Source organism: Momordica charantia (assembly GCF_013281855.1).
Source record: "Momordica charantia cultivar OHB3-1 chromosome 4 unlocalized genomic scaffold, Mcharantia_2.0 BLBB01000004.1, whole genome shotgun sequence".
Classification (NCBI taxonomy): Eukaryota; Viridiplantae; Streptophyta; class Magnoliopsida; order Cucurbitales; family Cucurbitaceae; genus Momordica; species Momordica charantia.
The window spans coordinates 25663984-25683671 of NW_028275162.1; the positions used below are offsets into that span (position 1 = coordinate 25663984).

At 36.7% G+C, this 19688-nt stretch overlaps 2 protein-coding genes across 4 annotated transcripts; one reads left to right on the forward strand and one right to left on the reverse strand.

Annotated features, from left to right (window-relative positions):
• The first annotated feature begins 5788 nt into the window (after window positions 1-5788).
• On the forward strand, window positions 5789-13485 carry LOC111006296 (uncharacterized). The gene is given in 5 exon segments (XM_022278145.2): window positions 5789-6580; window positions 7042-7884; window positions 9063-10145; window positions 11192-13308; window positions 13311-13485. Coding segments are annotated over 5 exon segments (4230 nt in total). The 5' UTR covers window positions 5789-6417; the 3' UTR covers window positions 13335-13485.
• LOC111006297 (Pseudouridine synthase family protein) lies at window positions 13366-19683 on the reverse strand. 3 transcript variants are annotated; one of them, XM_022278149.2, is made up of 14 exons: window positions 19459-19683; window positions 19267-19324; window positions 19131-19158; window positions 18929-18975; window positions 18738-18828; window positions 18476-18638; window positions 17681-17768; window positions 16513-16597; window positions 16029-16104; window positions 15673-15740; window positions 14770-14839; window positions 14483-14561; window positions 14029-14122; window positions 13366-13836 (listed from the first exon to the last, which is right to left on the reverse strand). In XM_022278149.2, exons 1-14 carry the CDS (start codon window positions 19511-19513, stop codon window positions 13774-13776), a joined length of 1065 nt encoding a protein of 354 aa, XP_022133841.1. In that variant the 5' UTR covers window positions 19514-19683; the 3' UTR covers window positions 13366-13773. The 3 variants fall into 3 exon arrangements, 2 of the variants coding, with proteins under 2 accessions (XP_022133841.1, XP_022133840.1); XM_022278148.2 differs by having other exon boundaries at window positions 19420-19683; XR_002600850.2 differs by lacking the exons at window positions 13366-13836; window positions 14029-14122 and having other exon boundaries at window positions 14663-14839; window positions 19420-19683.
• Window positions 19684-19688: the final 5 nt, after the last annotated feature.

Here is a 19688-nt window from a genome sequence, read left to right on the forward strand (position 1 = left end):
TATTTACCTTAATAATTAGGAACTGGGATTTAAAAGCTGAATTAAATATGGTTTTAAGTTTTATCTCATACACAACTAAGTTATTCTTAACTCTACTTCATGCTTGTTGGACCCAAAAAGGCCCATTTTTCTTATTGGGCCTCTCCGTCGTATTGTTGATGTCTTTCATTATTGGAAGTGGAAATTATATTCTGGTTTGATTATCTCCTTTCAAATGTATCGTGTATAAGTCAGATTACGATCTGTAAATAGCTACATACGCTCTAAAGTTAAAGTTAACATCTATTTTAAGCTGCTGTCGAGTTGAATTATGAATGATTTTTCTTTTAGTACAACATGTGTGTATGGGAGATCGAAATGCCAATTATTGTTGAGCTACGCTCGTTTTGACTCATAATAATGAATGTTGAAGCCTTTTATTCCAGTGATTTTTATGCCTACTCCATTACAAATACAATATACCACTATAAAATGCTCTCTTTTGTTTTTCTTTACTTGAGCAGTTTAAATTATAACTCATATCAAATGAAAATTTTACCAAGTTAATGTTTTCTATAGAATTTTATAAAATTTTTTTTATAGTATGACATGTGGGAGTTGGAGATCGAACCCATAATTTTTTGGTTCGAGATACATGTCAATTATCACAAAACTATATTCACTTTTGGTAACTTTATAATTTCCTTTTAGTACTATAGAACTTTAGAATTTTGATACGAGATAATGTATATATTTTTTTTTTTGAAAGGTACGAGATGAATAGATTAAAAATTAAACTTGTCAAAACAAGTCATATATATTTCTTTCATTGTTTTATTTCTAACACAGGATTCTCATAATCTTCTTCCTCCAATATATAAGAGTTAATATATTATTATTGTTTAGGAAAAAGACATATATGTATCTTTAAATAATTATTAATTGGTTTTTTTCATATAAATAAAATGTTGGCTCTAGATATGAATGATTGTTGTTGAAGTGGAGGATGTTCTTTACTTATTTTTCTATCTAGAAGCTTATACTTTGAATCAAATGAAAAATTGTAAATGGCAACCAAGGATGAATGCGTATGAAGTAGTCATAATTTATTAAATTAGAATAGTTTGCAAAAATTATATAAAAATACTTGCGTGTGAAGTTAGTGTGTATGTATATACACGCCAACATAAGTTAGTTCAGCAGTAATTAACACTTATTCATTTATTTGATATTGTAAGTTCAAACTTCCATATATCCGATTTGTTGTGCTCATATATAATTTATTTAAAGATCAAATTAATCATTAAAAAAAATCAAATTATTAACCTGAGTTTAGTTTAACAGCCACCACGTGTTGCATTTGAGAAATCAAACTAACCAAGTCAGATAAGGTTGAAAACACTTAGAAGTTGCTCGTCACACTTGAAAGTTGACTAAATGAATTGAACTCTGACTCAATCTCAATCCTAAATCAAATAAACAAATTAATTCGATTAGTATTTTCTATTTTTACTTGTAAATTGTAATTCTAACTCAATATAATTAGTTTAGAGATTACTTCTTTTTTTTTTTTTTGTCTCTTTTCTTATTACAAAAAAGGTAGATATGAGTTTTATTAAAAGAAAATTGTAAAGATGAGTATATCAAAATATGATTATAAAAAATTTTAAAACTTTGAAAAAAACAAAGAAAGAAGGAGAATAAAAAAATAAAAATAAATAAACCCTAGCCGTAAGCATTTAACAGCACGCTCCAAATCCACCGGTGCGGCATTAATGACTGATACTCCCGCAGCATTCATTTGCCTCAAAGAAAATATAATATTAAAAACTAATTTGCAGAATTTCATTTCATTTCTGTTTCCTTGCGAAGGCATTTAATTTTACATTAAATTGGGAACGTTCACCTTCACTCACGAAATTACGGTCAAAGCCACGTCCCACAACAAAAGCCTCGGGGGTAGTATCGTCAGTTCGATGAAAAAGTAATAAAACACGTGGCGGCTTGTGGTTCTTGCACTTGCTGGATTAGGGCTCGGGAGAACCGGATATCGCCGACAGATAATGAAGATGCCGGAAAGATTCGTCGCGACGGCATAACTTACGCCCTCCCTCACGCGCCCAACTCGACCTTTAGCATGCGTGGCGCGCACGTCTTTAGATAATTCTGTGACTTCGCACGTGCCGTTCGTACGTGCTTTACGTCTCCGTAGTTCTTCTCCATTCAGTCCTGTTTCGAAGGGTTTTTTTTGTTTGAATTACATCACGTTTTTTTAGTTAATCATACCACATAAATATGATTAGTATATCAAATAATAAATTATAGATTTTTTTTTTGTTTGAGTACAACGTGTTGGGGAGAAGATTCGAACTCACAGCCAAGTATATGCCAATTACCGCTGAGCTATGCTCACTTTGACAATAATAAATTATTGATTATGTCTTTATAATATTAGTTATTTATTACGATCTATAAGATGGATATGATAAGGGTGGAAGAAGAAGAATGGAGGGGCCGCATTTTGGTTTGTATTTTTAAACAATTACATGAAAATGCTAGGGGTTTTAAAGTTTTCTTCCTGTTTGTTTTTTAGGATGTAGATGTCCCATATTTACAAATGTCTAAAATAGATATTCAATATCTTTAAATAGACACGTTTGTTTCGTAGAAAAATTTATTGCATCTTATTTTACATGTAATCTAATATACAAATATACTCGAAATAAATACTTAATTGCATTGTTAATTAGACGATGAGTATATTAACTTATTTAAATTATAAATTTAAAAATAAAGTAAAGAAAATTGATAAAATATATGGAGCGAAAAAATGAAAGGCAAAAATGTAACGAGTTGATGCACTCGACAATCTAGATTGTCCGATGAATATCTTAGATTTCTACAAAACAAACGGACCAACAGCCCCTTGCGTTTTAAATATTGTAATTATATATATATATATATATATATATATATTAAGATAATGTTATTTTTAAGAACATTTAATCATTAAGCTTTGATGTTCAATAAATAAATAGTATTTAGAATTTCAATAAATATATTACTATTTTATGTTGATAAGATAAGGTACCTAAGATATAATTTAAAAGCTTACGTAGTTATGTGATAGTATTGAATGCATTACTTCCACAAGTATGAGCACCCAAAGAACCATTAAATATTTGTGATGCGTCGGTTTACATACGTGCATACATGTATTTATATTATTGCAAAATTGGGTTAATATTCGTCGACTTTAATCGGTTCTATTTAAAGAAGGTTAGACTATACGTTAAAAGTAACCATTGAAGTGTAGGTAGGGAATACGATTAGAATCACTGATTTGCGAAACATCACAATTGAACGATTGAACATATAAATTTTTATACGAACATGCAACAAATATACATTATTTCCTGTAACTTTATTTATGTATGTAGTCCTTCCATATCATTTTGTTATCTCCTCTCATCTATTAGAAAAGCGATAGTATTTTAATAATCTAGGTTCTATAGTTATCGTGATGCCGAGTTTATAGGTTGCAATTGTGCAATATTAAATTATTCATTTTCTTACAATTTGTTTGTCACATTGTGTCAAATTAGTAAATGAGATAATCATGTCACATTATCATTTAATCAACATTTTCAATCTAAATAAAGGGAGCGATGATAAGGATTTCAAACCTCTAACATTTAAAAATACATATTATTATTATGGTGGCCGTTCTTACAAAAAATTAACCGGCAATCAAAATAGAATCCTGAGAACACTAGTGGATTTGAACCTGCAAAAACAAGTAAGCACTCCGACGATCTAGTTAGTCTCTATGCCAAATAAATTAATTAAAGAGTATCATAACTAGTTTTCACATACCGACTTCATTTAACCATGTGGTATTTATAGATGGGTAGTGGTCAAATGACCGTTGATGAGTTTGACTCCCTTTTTGAATTATGCAGTTAGTTTTCCATGAAAATAGAAAACTGCATTGGGAGAGTGGTTTGGCTGTCGTGGCGTAAAAAGAGGAGTAAGTTGTTTATCTCTACGCCTTATTCGGTTACGTGTTCAGTTCGGCCATTACCCGACCTCGCGCTACATGGTTCGAAACCGAATGACGTGTCCCTTAGGATTTTATGGTTAAACATTAGCCCCCTACTTTGAGAAAATTCTAACAGTCCATTCGAACTTTCTCGAAGTAGCGTTTACCATCAGACTACAAAGTGCAATGCAAAACTCATTTTTCCCCTCTCTTCCGAGTTGATATCGTCTCCCATCAAGTATTTAAAAAGGCTCAATACAAATTTCGCTTGAATTGTTTTGAGACCCCTGTTGCTGGAGACTTCAAGTGCCGCAAACTCACAAGGAGTAAGTTGTTTATCTCGAAGCCTTATTCGGTTGTGTTCAGTTCGGCCATTACCCGACCTCGCGCTACATGGGTCGAAATCGTATGACGTGTCCCTTAGGATTTTATGGTTAAACAATGGCATAATAATTTAATCATTCAGATATATTACTTACATCCTAAAGGTAGGGTTCAAATCTCAACGATCATTGTTGAAAAAAAAAGGTTAATAGAGAATAACTATACATAGGCATAAAACATATATATATCTTGGTAGATAATATATCTATTATCATCTAAAGGTGAATGTTTCGATCTCCATTTCACAATTTTTAACTAAATACAAGTGTAAAGACAAACTGTTATGGATATAATTGTACCTTCCACGTGGTCATCCCCAAGAGACCACGTAGGCCTTGGGCTCTGTACAATCACGATCGACCCACAGGGCCTCGAACATGAAGTTCTAGATCGATCATTGGCTAGCAGCAATGGAAGGATTTTCTTGACAGACGATCTTCGAGGGTCGTTAGACGACTCGATAGTATGAATTGGATATTGGGGGATGTGCCTTTGAGTATCCCCTCTGATAAAAGGAGAACAAAAACTTTTCACCAAGGTGAGGATGTTAAGGTTGAGGACCACACACATGTTAAATCCAATGTTGCAAGTAACTTTAGAGGCAATATTGATTATTGCTATAACGAAGCTTCCCCAACTCAACTCTTCAACTCGATTAGATTTCAGCATCAACACAAACCAATTACATTTACTGTGGAAAAAATTGATCCAACTTTCTTTTTATTATTCTTTTAAGGAACAAAAAGAAAAAAACATTTTATTGAAACATTCATCGATACTAATAATTTAATATAACATATTTTTTAGTTTTTATAGTTGAATTCCTTCACATTACATGAAAAGTTGGAAATTCTATAAAGTTCAAACGAACAAATCTCTTAAAACACATTTCGAAATTCAAAATTCTGAAAGAAAAAGAAAAAGGAAAAATCGAAATTCAAACTGATTGTTATATTTGAAAATCAAGGCACAAATTTAGGATTGGCCACAATTTTAGGAAAATTTAAACTAACATAATTTTTGTGAATTTTCAAAATTAGAAGTGACATGGCCCAAAACGACGTCGGAAGGCCGATATTCACCAGAGCGACACGGAGGCTCCGAGTTAAATAGAGAGTCAAGGGCAATGTAGTAATTTCAACAGAGAGCTGATGGGGCCAGTTCCGTAATTATGCTCCGAAAGCAGGCGAAACTTTAGAACTAATGAAGAGAAAACGGAAGCACAAAGAGGGGCCGAAGTAAAAAAAAAGGAAAAAAGAATAATGACGAAATTTGGGAAAAAAATAATTACGAAAATTGGCGGACGCGAAAAGAAATAATCGAATAGGGTTGAGAGTGGCGTTGAGATCCGGAGAACCAATCTCCCCCCTTTCTCTTCTCTGTCAGGGTTCTCTTTTGTCCCTTATCGGCTCGATTTCTCACTTTCTCGCTCCGGAGGCAAAATTTTCCGCCAGCCAAGAGAGAGAGAGTTCGGAGATTGACGGTCGCCGGGGAGATTCGGAGGGCGGAGATGGCGAACTTGAACTGAAATTGAGGTTTTGCATGTGGATGCCGCAGGGCTTCTCAATCGGCATTGTCGGTTCCATCTAATTCCAAACCCTTTGAATTCAGCCGTTTCAGTCTTTATCGCATACGCCTGTATTGGTTTGTGTTCTGTTTTCTTCATCATTTTGGTGGTTTCTGTTCAAGGATTTGGTCCGGGGGCATCCGTGTGGCTCGTTGTGACTGCCATATCGGCATATACTCGTTGTTACGCGTCCCAGTGAGAGAAGGCAGAGGCGATCGAGTTTCTTGAGTTGTTTTTGTTTTTGTTTTCTCTTTGGCGTATGTCTTAGCACGATATGGTTTAGGATCTTTAATGTGAAGAAGTTTCGGTTCATGAGACGTGTTATTTGTCATGGTTGCCGGATTAGTTGAATTGATTTCCGGCGGTGCTATTCGGCGCGCTCCCTGTGCTGTGCGTTGAAAACGGTTGTTCTTTTGAGGGTGCCCATGCTATTGGCCTCATTTTCATGCCGCCTGAACCATTGCCCTGGGATCGGAAGGACTTCTTCAAGGAGAGGAAACACGAGAGGTCAGAGTTTCTCGGACCTGTACCTAGATGGAGAGACTCATCTAGTCACGGATCCCGTGAGTTTAGTAGGTGGGGATCAGGCGATTTTCGCAGACCGCCAGGTGAGCTATAGAGTCGCAGGTTTCCTTTCTGATTTCTCTTTGAGTTTTTAAGCCTTCAACGATTCAAGATATCTACATCTCATCCCCTGCGGGCTCTTTATAGAGGCTCGTAGTTCCAATCATGTACTATGATGTTGCTTGATTGAAACCAAAGAGAAGTCTTCCTTCTGTACATTTGTTAACTGGGATCCTATCTTCCTGATAAATCTGGTGACGAAGTGTTCATCATATAATTATCATGATTTATGAAGTATTTATCATATAATAGTGAATTTTTTGCTTAGATCCGAGGTTTATTGTCCTGTATTAGTCTCAACTAGAAACGTAGGCTTGGCTGCATAACTTGCTCTGCTCAGATAATTTTGTTTAACCTTTCGCAGCTAATGTTATGGGCGTCCGTTGACTGTATTAATTGTGTTTTCTTTTGCATTTTCTTTGTCTTTTTTGAAATATTTCTGAAGGTCATGGTAGGCAGGGTGGTTGGCATGTGTTCTCTGACGAATATGGTCATGGATATGGGCCTTCCATGTCATTCAGTAACAAGATGCTGGAAAATGTTAGTAGCCGGCCATCTGTTTCACATGGTGATGGGAAGTACGCTAGGAATGGTAGGGAAAACAGATCTTTTAGTCAAAGAGAATGGAAAGGTCATTCCTGGGCAACAAGTAACGGGTCTACAAACAATTGTGGTAGGCTGCAGCATGATCTAAATTATGATCAGAGGTCAGTTCACGATATGCTGATATATCCCTCTCATTCTCATTCTGACTTTGTAAACCCACGAGATAAGGTAAAAGGCCAGCATGATAAGATCGATGATGTCAATGGGTTAGGCACAAACCAGAGACGTGATCGGGAGTATTCAGTGAGTTCCTCAGGGTGGAAGCCTCTTAAATGGACACGTGGTGGTGGCTTATCTTCACGCACTTCAACATCAGGTCATTCCAGTAGCACAAAGAGTATTGATGCTTTAGATTCTAATGAGACAAAGTCTGAGACAGTGTTGAAAAATGAGTCACAAAATCTATCTCCTTCTGCTGATCCTGCTGAGTGTGCAATGTCTTCTATGCCATGTGATGAGACAACTGTCAGGAAGAAGCCACGGCTAGGATGGGGCGAGGGGCTTGCCAAGTATGAAAAAAAGAAGGTTGAAGTTCCTGATGGTACTGCCTTTACAAATGTTAATGCAGAATCTACCCATTCTCTTAATTCCAGCTTGATTGAAAAAGGCCCTAGAGGTTCAGGGTTTTCGGATTGTACCTCACCTGCGACCCCTTCTTCTGTCGTTTGTGGTTCCTCTCCAGGTAAGCCAGAGATCTTGTGTTTTTGCTTTTGTGGGGCTCTTTTTCACTTCATTATGGTGTTTATCAAGTGATAATATTTCAATGTTTCACACATGCTACTGGTTGCAGTGTTGAAAGAAGCAATTGATGAATATTAAGTGTATTTATTGTGGGAGAGGAGACCATAATGTGTAAGAAATCATGATTGCATTTTTGTCAAGTACCATAACTTGAAGCAAGAATAACTAAAATTAGAGAGGCATTAGTGAGGGAAGGGTGGGTGACTTTGAGAGATGCGGTAAGAAAGAAATTCATAGCGTTAGGAGGACAAAAGGGGAGGAGAAGACTCACAATCAAGTTTTTTATTTTGTCCTAAGGGCTATGTTAGGAGAAGGAAAACAAAAAGTTTCTTGCGGTGGTGTGGGATAAATGAGTAAGAAGATGCTAATAAACTATGAGCGACGGATTATAAAACAGGAAACAGAAATAGGCATCAAGGGTAGGAGGCTTTTCAGAAGATATGTATGTAGAGAGAGAGACTTGAACTGAAAACAAGATCACAAGAAAGGTCAACAATGGTTTGATGGTTAAGAATTCCTTCTAATGATTGTCGTATGGTTCTCTTTATTTATTCAAAAAGGGACAGATTAATAAAAGAGAATAGAAATAGGAATGTATAAACTTAGATGGGCATTTTCGAAGCAGGAGATTATTTTGGATGATATATATTTATTGCGAGATACAAATACTTGAACTGAAGACGAGATCACAATAAAGGTCAACAATGATTTGATGGTTGACAATTCCATATAATGATTGTTGTATTGTTGTTTCCCTTTATTTAATACACTTTTAATAGTTTTATTTTCACAACTCTCTTTTATAGTTAATGGAGAATGAAGAGAAACCAGAGTGATACTTGTCCGGCTAATTTGTCCTTGGGTTTTGTTGTGTGCCTAACATTTACTATTTCTGTAATATCCATAACAATGGCATACACCTTCCATTAGTGATTATTTTCGGAAATTTTCTTGTTATGCTAAGGCATCTATAGAAAAGGATTTCATTTTGAAAATTTCCGTGCTTTTAAATACTGCCATGTCGTAATTATGCCAGTCTATTTTCTTTCTTTTTATCAAGTGAAGTGTGTTGTATATTTTACTGAAATCCAACTTCTTCATCTGTGTTAAACTGTTCAGGTGGGGATGAAAAATCATCCGGAAAGGCAGCTAGTGATAACGATGTCAGTAACATGCATGGTTCACCTGGTTCTGGTTTTCAGAACCAGTGCGAGGAACCATCCTTTAATTTAGAGAAGTTGGATAACTTTTCAATTGATGATTTGGGCTCTCCACTCATTCAACTGCTGCAATCTAATGATTCGATTTCTGTGGATCCTGGTATTATGAGTTGCACTGCCATGAGTAAGTTACTTATATATAAAAATGAAATTTCTAAAGTGTTGGAGACGACTGAGTCTGAAATTGATTTACTGGAAAATGAACTGAAGAGGTTGAGATCTGAAAGTAAGGGCTCCTTTTCTTTTCCTTTAGCATCCAGTTCTTTGATGACTGGGGATAAAAACTTTGAGGAACACAGTGATTTCTCTAATATGATCCCTCCAGCTGCTACCCTGCCAGTTGTTACTTCCGAGAATAATATTTCAAAAAAGACGTTACTTTCCACAAGTGACTCGGAAGAAGTGCATACGGATGTCAACGAAAAGGCTGTCGGTAGGTTTGGGAGGTCGGATGCAATGGAATCTGTCATCACCGGAGAGAAGCTAACAATATCTGGTTGCAGTGTTAGAGATAATGTTGTGCCATCTGTTGACAATAGCATTCTTATTAAGAGGGAAGCTGTCACATTAGAACCCATTTCTAGTGATATAAATGAATCTGATGATGGGGGAGATAGCCTGTTCAATTTAATTCTGGCATCCAATAAAGAATCTGCATGCAGGGCGTCTGAAGCTTTAATCAGCATGTTGCCTGCTAATGAACATAAAATTGACATTTGGAGCACAAATGTCTCTTGCTCACAGAATCAATGTTTAATGAGAGAGAGATATGCAAAGAAGAAGAGGTTATTAAGATTTAAGGAGAGAGTAATAACCCTTAAGTATAGAGCCTACCAGTCCTTGTGGAAGGAGAGTTTGCATGTGCCACCTGTAAGGAAGTTACGTGCAAAATCTCAGAAAAAATATCAGTTGAGTTTGTGGACCAATTACAGTGGTTATCAGAAGAACCGCTCTTCCATTCGAGTCCGTATTCCTTCATCTGGTACGGAGACATCTAATCTATTTTCTTACGTTCAAGAATATTTTAAAAAGATTTTTGCTCTGATGATTTGCTTCTTCTTACCCCACGTTTATGACTTATTTATCTGAGATTTTGCCTCTGTTTTCCATTTTGTACAATTTGGTCCTACTTTTCTCAGTAATGGGTATCGGTTTCCGTATAATATCTGAAACTCTAACTGGTGTTTTTTAATGCATAAACTTCATATCTGTGTTCATTTTTGTGTCTCTACCACAAACGTCAAACCCTGTATGATAAACTTCATATCTGCCCTGATTCTCATATTCTAGTTTTGGAATGCTGAACCATATGTGCGGTTATGCACTTGAGATGTTAAATAAGTTCCTTCACTTTCTGTTTCTTATGGAATAAGACTTATTTGGAAGTGGGAGGAGGATTTGTACGTGGGTCTATAACATGATGGATGTTCTGATGATATTTGTCATGCTTTACTGTTTAATTTCTAAAGTATCCAATCTTTCATCTGAAGTCTCGTTTGAGTTTCCATGCAATTTATTGTTACCTACTGATGGATGGCTGTCGTAAAAATCTTGTGTATGCATCTTTTACATCTTGAATAAAAAGATAATTACATGGTGTTGAATATTATGGATGTCTTTATTAACAGGACTTATGACATATAGCTATATGATGTAAACATATGATGACAGATGATTGATCAAATTGCTACGTTTGAGTGATATCCTTATGTTACTTTTAATTTAAGCATGCTGCCGATGTTAATGCGATATGTTATTGTTCCTCCAATCTTTGATGTTCAAACTCGATAGGGTTCTACTGCATGCTTTGTTATCTTTGATGTTCAAACTAATTTTGTAATTTTCAACGCTCACTTGTGTTATTCTACATATCAGTTTGTGGATTTTCCCCCTTTCAGTTACATCTTTAGTTAGCATTCATGTAAATTTTTTTTCCTCTTTAAATCAGGAGAGGCGTACATCTTTGGAGAATCTCCTATTGTGATACAATTGATATTATCATTTTGAATTTTAAAACTGGCCTTGCAGCAGGAAATCCGAACCCCGTTTCTAACACGGCGATTCTTAGGCATGTGAGCAAGCAGCTTTCTAATTCCCTGGTTAAGCAGTACCGGAGGACCTTGAAGATGCCCGCATTAGTTTTGGACCAGAAGGGTAAGATGGCTTCAAGATTCGTCTCTAATAATGGGTTAGTTGAGGACCCGTGCGCTGTTGAGAAGGAGAGGATGATGATCAACCCATGGACCTCCGAAGAGAAAGATGTTTTCATGGAGAAGTTGGCATGTTTCGGGAAAGATTTTGGGAAAATTGCCACATTTCTTGATCACAAGACGACAGCAGACTGTATTGAGTTCTACTACAAGAACCACAAATCTGATTGCTTTGAGAAAACAAAGAAGCTGGAGTTTGGGAAGAAGGCGAAGTCCTCAACCAGTACCTATTTGGTGACAACAGGGAAGAAATGGAATCCTGAAACAAATGCTGCTTCTCTTGAACTGTTGGGTGCTGCTTCAGCGATGACAGCTTGTGCTCATAAGTATTCAAGCAGCAGGTCGAGCGGAAGAACCGCATATCACACAACTCAATGTGATGATGGTCTATCGGAAAGGGCCAAGAGTTTTCATATGTTTGGAAATGAAAGAGAGAAAGTTGCTGCTGATGTGCTAGCTGGTATATGTGGTTCCCTGTCTTCAGAAGCCATGGGTTCATGTATCACTAGTAATTTTGACCGAAGAGACGGTTCTCAGGATTTGAAGTGCAAAAAGGGTGCGACAACTGTATTAAGACGGCGAATGACAGCGAATATTCCACGGTTTATTGATGATGAGATTTTTTCAGACGAGAGCTGTGGAGAAATGGATCCTTCTTATTGGACTGATGGGGAGAAGTCGCTTTTCATAGAAGCAGTGAGAGCTTATGGAAAGAATTTCTCAATGATCTCTACACATGTAGGAACAAAATCCACAGATCAGTGCAAGATCTTCTTCAGCAAAGCACGGAAGTGCCTTGGGTTGGATTTGATATGTACTGCAAAGAAAATGCCTCCAGATAGTGATGATAAAGCAAAGGGACACGAGTGCGATGCTAACGGAGGTTGCCACGAGGCTGGCTCTCGGATGGTGGAAGACTTGCCGAAGTTTGTGACGAGTATAAATGGTGGGGAAGCAGAGTCCATGAATCGACAGTCTGCCCATCAGGAAGTCAAAGAAAGTAATCCATCATCAAAGATTTGTCCTAGTAATATTGCTGGGAATGCTGTGGTGTCTGATGCATGCAATAAAAAAGACAGCTCGGATTCAGCTTTCGATGACAACTGCCAGTCTATGAATTCTGCCAATGACAAGAAGGATTTGGTACGTAATCAGCATCATGCAGTCGTGTCCATGGCTGCAGACGAAATTGCTAAAGAACAAGGTGCTTCTGCTCCAACTACAACATCAGTTGGATTCGGAAATGCTGCAATTGACAACTATGGGGTACCGAATTTGAAAGTTTTTTCTACTTCGAAAGTTTCAGACCCGGGAACCAAGGAGCAACTGGAGAGGGGCAATGTAGATACTAGCAAGGATCGACGTGAAAAAGTCGATTCTCATGCAGTAGATAGTTCTTCAACACCCATAAATTCTCGTGTCAACTCGTTGCCGAAACATGGACAAGGGTATCATCATGTCAGAGTGCATTCACGCAGTTTGTCTGATTCCGAGCCATCATCCAGAAACGGTGACGTGAGACTATTCGGTCAGATACTCAGCCATCCCTCATCCTCGCCAAACTCAAAATCTGGAACCAGTGAGAATGGAAACCACCGGACGCAGCTTCACAAGTTCAAGCGAAGATTGAAAGTCGGTAGCCATGGAAACTTGAGTGCTGCCAAGTTCAATCAGGAGGATGCTCCTTCCAGAAGTTATGGAATTTGGGATGGAAACAGATTACGCACTGGGCTTTCATCGTTGCCCGATCCCACCAACCTACTGTCGAGCTATCCTACATTCAATCATTACTCTAGATCCGCCTCCTCCCCGATCAGCAAGGAACAGAAATCAAATGGCTATTCCCAGATGTCGGAGGTAAGTAGTGGTAAGGAGGCAGTTGGAGGAATTATGGTAGGAGAGAATTGTAACGAGGATGACGAATGCAATAACGCAGAGCAGAGGGTGGTGGTGGCCCATAGAAGAGAGATTTAGGTGGTAGTAGATATAATGTTTAGAGATCATTTCAACAGGGAGTGAGGCTCTCAGCAGCAAATGCTTTGTTTTGCTGCACCCCATGTATCATAGTTTCGTTGATGTCAAATGAATGATAGTAGAATTTGACGGTTCTCATTGCCGTCTCTTGTAGGAAGATTAAAAAAAAAAAAAAAAAATTATTTTTCCACCAGTTTCATACACCACTGCTAGTTGGTCTATGGTTTGGATCAAAATCAAAATCCAGCATGCGAATAACCAAGCACTTCTTCAAATGACCTTTTTCTTTTTTAATTACACGACTAAATTATATTTTTATTCTAATTTCCAAAAAGAAGCTTAATTTCTTTTCTAACATCCATCCTGGTCCTGGTTATGGGTATGGTTCTGGGTCTAATCCATCCATCCACCCTATTTCTGGCATCTTCACTCTTCAGCCTCTCCATGTGTCCGGAGGATCGGAGGAAGTGGCGCGATGATTTTGACAGCCTTCGTCAACAGAGGAAACACTCAGTAAAACAAAAGAAGTTGTTTGATAATATGAAATATCAGTCTCTTCCCGTTCCCCATGCATATGCAACAGAAGATCTAGACACAATTGACACAATTTTCCAAGGACACAAATATCTTAACAAGCCAATGAAAGTACTTCACATATGTATTACTAAATTCAAAGCTCACCTCATTGGTTCTCGGGTGATCAAGGACCAACTGATGTGCATGCAAGTAGTAGCCACAATCTCCAGGCACAGGTTTCGTAGGCCTCTGGTATCCTCTGGACACAGTATATTATAGTTTTGTTGGAAAAAGAAATAGAAATCAATATTCAAATTCACAGAAATTCCCAAATCCAACTTTTTGGTAGACAATATTTTACTAATATATATTTTACAGAAGAAATGCATACTAATGCATAATTATTGACACTGTTGTTTGAACAGATCTCTCTTCATGCATGCCATTTCCATTCCAAACTTTTTACTCCGAAACCAGTCAACCTTGTTTTTATCCAGTTCTTAGTTTTATATCTTCTCGTCAATTTACCAAACATCATATTTTCTGATATACCGTAATTCTCCCCAAACAAAAAGAATAATGATCCTTATTAAAAGCAGAATTGCTAAAATTTTCATACCCGTCTTCTGCAAAACTCTGATTTACTGAGTCAGAATGAAGACAGTTTGGTTGCCCGCCAGCAACATAGAGAGGATCACCTTCCAGAGGGTAGAAAACGAAAAGAATATTTAGCAAAGCAAAATTCCAGCACTCAAGAGATAATGGAATTGAGAATTCACAAAGATGCAAGTCAACTAACTGTTATTATCAGACCACATTTGCCAGATATTTAGAAGCTCATCTACAAAACAAGAACCCCCAAAACATTTACAAGTTAAAGAATTAATAAGTTCAAAGAAGCATTACCCAATAGAGGATGTCCTATTGAAGAAAGGTGTATGCGGATTTGGTGGGGTCGTCCAGACTGAATTTCTACCTGTAAAATGTATGACATAATTTAAACTCTTTGAACTCTGGTGCATCAAACGATTCACTCTCCTTGTTCAGAAAATTTTGACCTATATATTATTAGACTAGCGGCAAACTCTCTTTGAAAGATTTCCAACAACAATTAATAGCATCTGAATCAATATTAACTGATGCTTGAAAACAAAGTCAAGAATTGAAACCTTGGTGTTCTAGAAAATATATATATATATAATAAATATAAAAATGGAGACCTTGGCAATAAATCCCATCGCACCAGGAAATTAATTCATGGTTATAAGATCGAGCAGAAAATGCAGAGAACATAAAAGTTTCGCATTGTGCCTGTTATGATCCGCAGTACAATAGTCCTTTGATCTTCCTAACTTTCTTTGTTTATTAACCTTTCTTTACTGTCGCCTGTATACATTTGAGGGTAAGGAAAATATGAACATGATTTGAATATATGCCTGATGGAGAAATGACAGTTATGTAAAAATACATTTTTAGGTCGGGTTAGTGAGTGAGGAAGGAAGAGAGGGATGAGTCAAAAAACGGAAGAAGTCCGTAGCAACCTGTTTTAAAGGAATTAGAAAAAATAGCAATGATAAAAAGGAGATCTACATCCCCTAGAGTGTTTCACGTAACACACATCCTTGAGGGTTACCAAAAGATATACCCATGCCCAAGATATACTTCAACGTGTAAAACACTCACGTGCTTTGGTGACCATAAATACAAACAAAAATGTGAATAACTGCAGCAAAATACTTTTAAATAAAGATAAAAGATAATAGGTGCGGAGAAGTGCAGTTATGAAATCCTTTCATTAACATACGATACCTGGACCAAAGTGTTATTGCCTTGTTCATCTCTCTCAAGAACATCGACTTTACTGAAAGCTGGTTTCCCTGCTCAAGTTATTAATTCAAAGGAGTAAACGTGGTTGATTGTTGAAGATAGTAACTACTGAAGCAAAAATCAGATTAGACAATGGAAATAAACAAGAACGGTAGAAGAACTATGATGGGCCTCTTAAATTTATCAAGAACTCCATGAATGATGACAATCCTCTTTCAAAGAAAAACCACCAAAAAACTTATGCATTCCCTATCTCGTACAATTTTATTGGTAGTTAAAGCGTCTTGTCAAAAAAACATGAAACTCGTTGGATCAGCATATAAGATGCAACCAAAAACCTGAGGAAGTGGCAACATACAAGCCCTGAGCAACCCCTGGATAATGGATCCTTCCAATTGGCTGGTCAATGCTCACCTATAAAGAAAAATAATCATACATAAGCAATTAACAAAAACTTCTCTTTGACAGGAAACAGAACTAGCATTCAGTCCAGTCATGCATCAACCACTTATTGAATCATACCCCCAATAAATTATACACCCTAATTCAGAAAGAAAGTGCTGAAACTATTTGCAGCAAATTTAAATTGTCATATATGTTCACGGATTTTCATTTTTACGTAATTTCAGAAAAACAAATGACTCTTGCTAATAGAATCCCCAAGAAATTTAATCTAACATGTAACATGGTAGTATTAATATTACTATCTCAGCAAATGGTGCAAATTCATAAAACCTACTTTTAGAACAATAAAAAATTTCGAGGATGAAATGAAGAAAGTTCAACCATAAGAATGTATGCACAAAATATCAGTAGATATACCTCATCATCATGAACTATTCCAGTTACAAGTGCACGGTATATCTTTGAAATTTTCCTCTTCGTACCTTCCACCATACTGGTGTTTCTGAAATGGAGCTCGAAAGTTAATCATTTGATTGGAATCAATCATTGATATAAAGCTTAGAAAGTCCTTAAAATAATATTAGGCCAAAGAATTATAAATAACAACATGAGCTATCTCATTGTACAACAAAATTTGATTTAACCATCATACTTTAGCTAGTATTGAAATTTTACTAAACAGCTGAGAACTAGCAACTTGTGTTCTAAGTGGCAACGACAACATCCAGATTTTTAGAAATGACGAGCAGTTAAGGTGACAAAACGTCAATTTAATAACTGGATCCATATGAATGCTTGTTTCCCTTGGAATGGTTTTTCCCCACCAAGGAATCCTATCGATGTATGAATTTTCAATACTTTCCTAAGATGATGCACTTTCTCTAGCTTATTTTTTGGACTTAACTGAAATAATTACCCACCTACCACTGTTATATGTTTTTACTTGGTCACTAGCCTAGCCACTTCCTACCATTAGTCATTCATTCTTTTTTTTTTTCTTTTCTACCAAAAAACAGGAAAGCAGCATCATTTAACAGTCGTGTTAATGGTCATCAACAACCTTTTTGAATCTTGACACCATCAAACTTGGAAACTACTCTCAGTTGGGAAAAATGTCCCCATCGACCCTTTAGTTATTTAGTAGTGGTGTGGGGTGGGGGCAGTATAATTATTTGTTTGCTGTACAGACTTCACATTCTTTAGGCAATCTAGCAATATGGTTTATTTATTAAAAAAAAAAAAGCAATGTAGTAGACATCAGGATCAAGAACCGTCTTCACCCTGGCTGGTGCATCTAACAGATGTTTGAGAAGAATCTTCATGTTATATTATAAAATGTAGTAGTTGCATCATAACGAAAAACTTATCACCAAATTACATAACTCCAAGTATTATAAGAATAAACCTCTATGTAGCATAAGAACAAAGAAAAATTTTCATAAATTTCCACCATGGAAAAAAGTTAAATATTACTATCAAGATGATGAACCAGTAAAGCTATTTAGAAATGGTTGGAGCCAATAAAATCATCGGATAATAGAAATTACAAACAAACTAGACATTCTCTGAATAGATGTGGTGTTACCTGTTTCTCCCGATACAAAAGGCTCCATCAGCAAAATATGCAGCAAGTTGTGTTCTAGCGAGCCTTGTTTTTGCACATAGCAATATTCCTAAGGTCCAAAGATGAGTAAATAAGCATAATGGTGAGGCATTTTAAACACACAAATGAAATACATTTCCTAAATAGTGGATTGATCTATCATGAAAAGAGAAGAAAAATCCTAGTGGCAAGGAGCTGACAATAGTCACAGGCAAAAAGATATATGGAATCTTGTAGAAGGACAATATAGGATTAGTGTATCATGTTTCAACACATATGTATCAAACCAAAGAGTAGAAGAAGCAGTGAAATAACGGATTCCTTTTCTGGAAATATGAACTTCCACAGCAATCTAGGTAATAGTGTTTCATTTTGACCAGGGAATGAGGTTGAAGGACTGATAAACTGAGACGTATTTTATCCTCCACAAAATTATGGGGGCAAGAAAAATTCTTACTGCAATGGCAGACCACATAGGAAAAAGGAGACGTCTAACGTTGATAGAAGCACTGATCGTACTTCCCAATTAGTCATCACTACAAGATTAATATCTTCTACATTCCATTGCAGTCACTATTAGTGGTTTCGTTTCAACACTAATCACTACTGCCCTGTGCATTAAATGGTATATGTATATCAGGATTTCAACAATATCCACTTGATATTGGCTTTATAGGCAAACAAGCAATCAGATATCCAACCACAATAATACATATCAACAAAGATTCCGCACATTAAATGGAAATATTGTTCAGCATCAAGTTTATGTAACCTAACCTGAGGTCCCCCTTCCTAGGCGATGAACAGGAACTGGATGCGACCCTTCTGAGACGGAGGAACTCTGCTTTCTTGACCACCATTGAAGCTGCGTCAGAATTGTCCGTTGCTGGAAAACACCGCCAGGTAATACTTGCAAGCCAGACGGTTTATTTAAAGCAATCTGTAGAATAGTTGGTAGTTTACAACTTCATGGCAACTGGAAGCAATCAATACACAGATAACAAAATAAATAAATAAATACCAGCTACTATGCATTTACCATTTCATCGTCCTCGTATAAAACCTCCAGTAAATATGGAGTATCCGGTTCTTTCCACGGAAGTCGACGATAGACTACTTCTGAACCAATCCTACAGATTTTGTAACATGTGAAAATACCGCATGGTGTCATGCAAACCTTTGAACATTATACCAATAACATTTGGAAGTAAATAGACCAGAGCGAAGAACCTGAGAATTGTTTCAGGATCTGTGATAATTTGACCATCGATTGTTATCTACACTTTCCAAATTGATTTTGTTTCAAAATATTTAAAAATTAAAATACAATGACAAATGCAATAAACAGGCACGCACACAAATCCGAAGAATGTCCCTCACTGAAACCTCTTTCACAAATGTCATCAATTACCTAAATTAACGACCGTCGTACCTGTTCGTTCTGAATTCGCTGCAACCAGCTGCACATTAGTCGATGTAAAACAAGTTTCAGTAATGATCATTAACAACCTCAGAAATATCCAACACGAGAAAATCCGGTAATCTTAACAGACTTTGAGTAGACCTACCCCTCCAATGGAGCCGAGCTCTTATATTTGCTAGAATAGAACTCGATCAAAGCCTTCCCTGTGCAAATTATCGCGCGGGGAAGAACAAATCAACAAACATGAAATGGCAATTTCTTGTGAGAAGAGAGGAAGTTGAATAGAAAGAAAGAGGACCGGAGTCGGAGGGTTTAACGACATCGTTGTAGAACAAACCGTCGTTGAGATCGGGCCATGGAACTCCGATAACTGGAGAAGACGTTCCGAGCATTGTACGGATTGATCTTGAATGTGAAAACCGAGAAACTATTGCGGACAACAATGGATTCCGGGCCACTGGTCCTTGAAATTCAGTGCGAAAATCGAGAGCGGGAAGTAGCGTTGTCTTGAAGAGGAGACTAGAGGGAAAAAATAATTTCAACAATTTCTTGACTCAGTCAAATCGG

What these genes read in the sequence shown, in the direction of transcription:
- LOC111006297 (XM_022278148.2), bottom strand. Translation starts at nt 19,513, where the DNA reads ATGCTCGGAACGTCTTCTCCAGTTATCGGAGTTCCATGGCCCGATCTC. An exon ending in AGCTCGGCTCCATTGGAGGG is followed by an intron (nt 19,159 to 19,266) that starts GTAGGTCTACTC and finishes ACTAATGTGCAG; the next exon opens with CTGGTTGCAGCGAATTCAGA. An exon ending in TTTTGTATCGGGAGAAACAG is followed by an intron (nt 16,598 to 17,680) that starts GTAACACCACAT and finishes GCTCCATTTCAG; the next exon opens with AAACACCAGTATGGTGGAAG.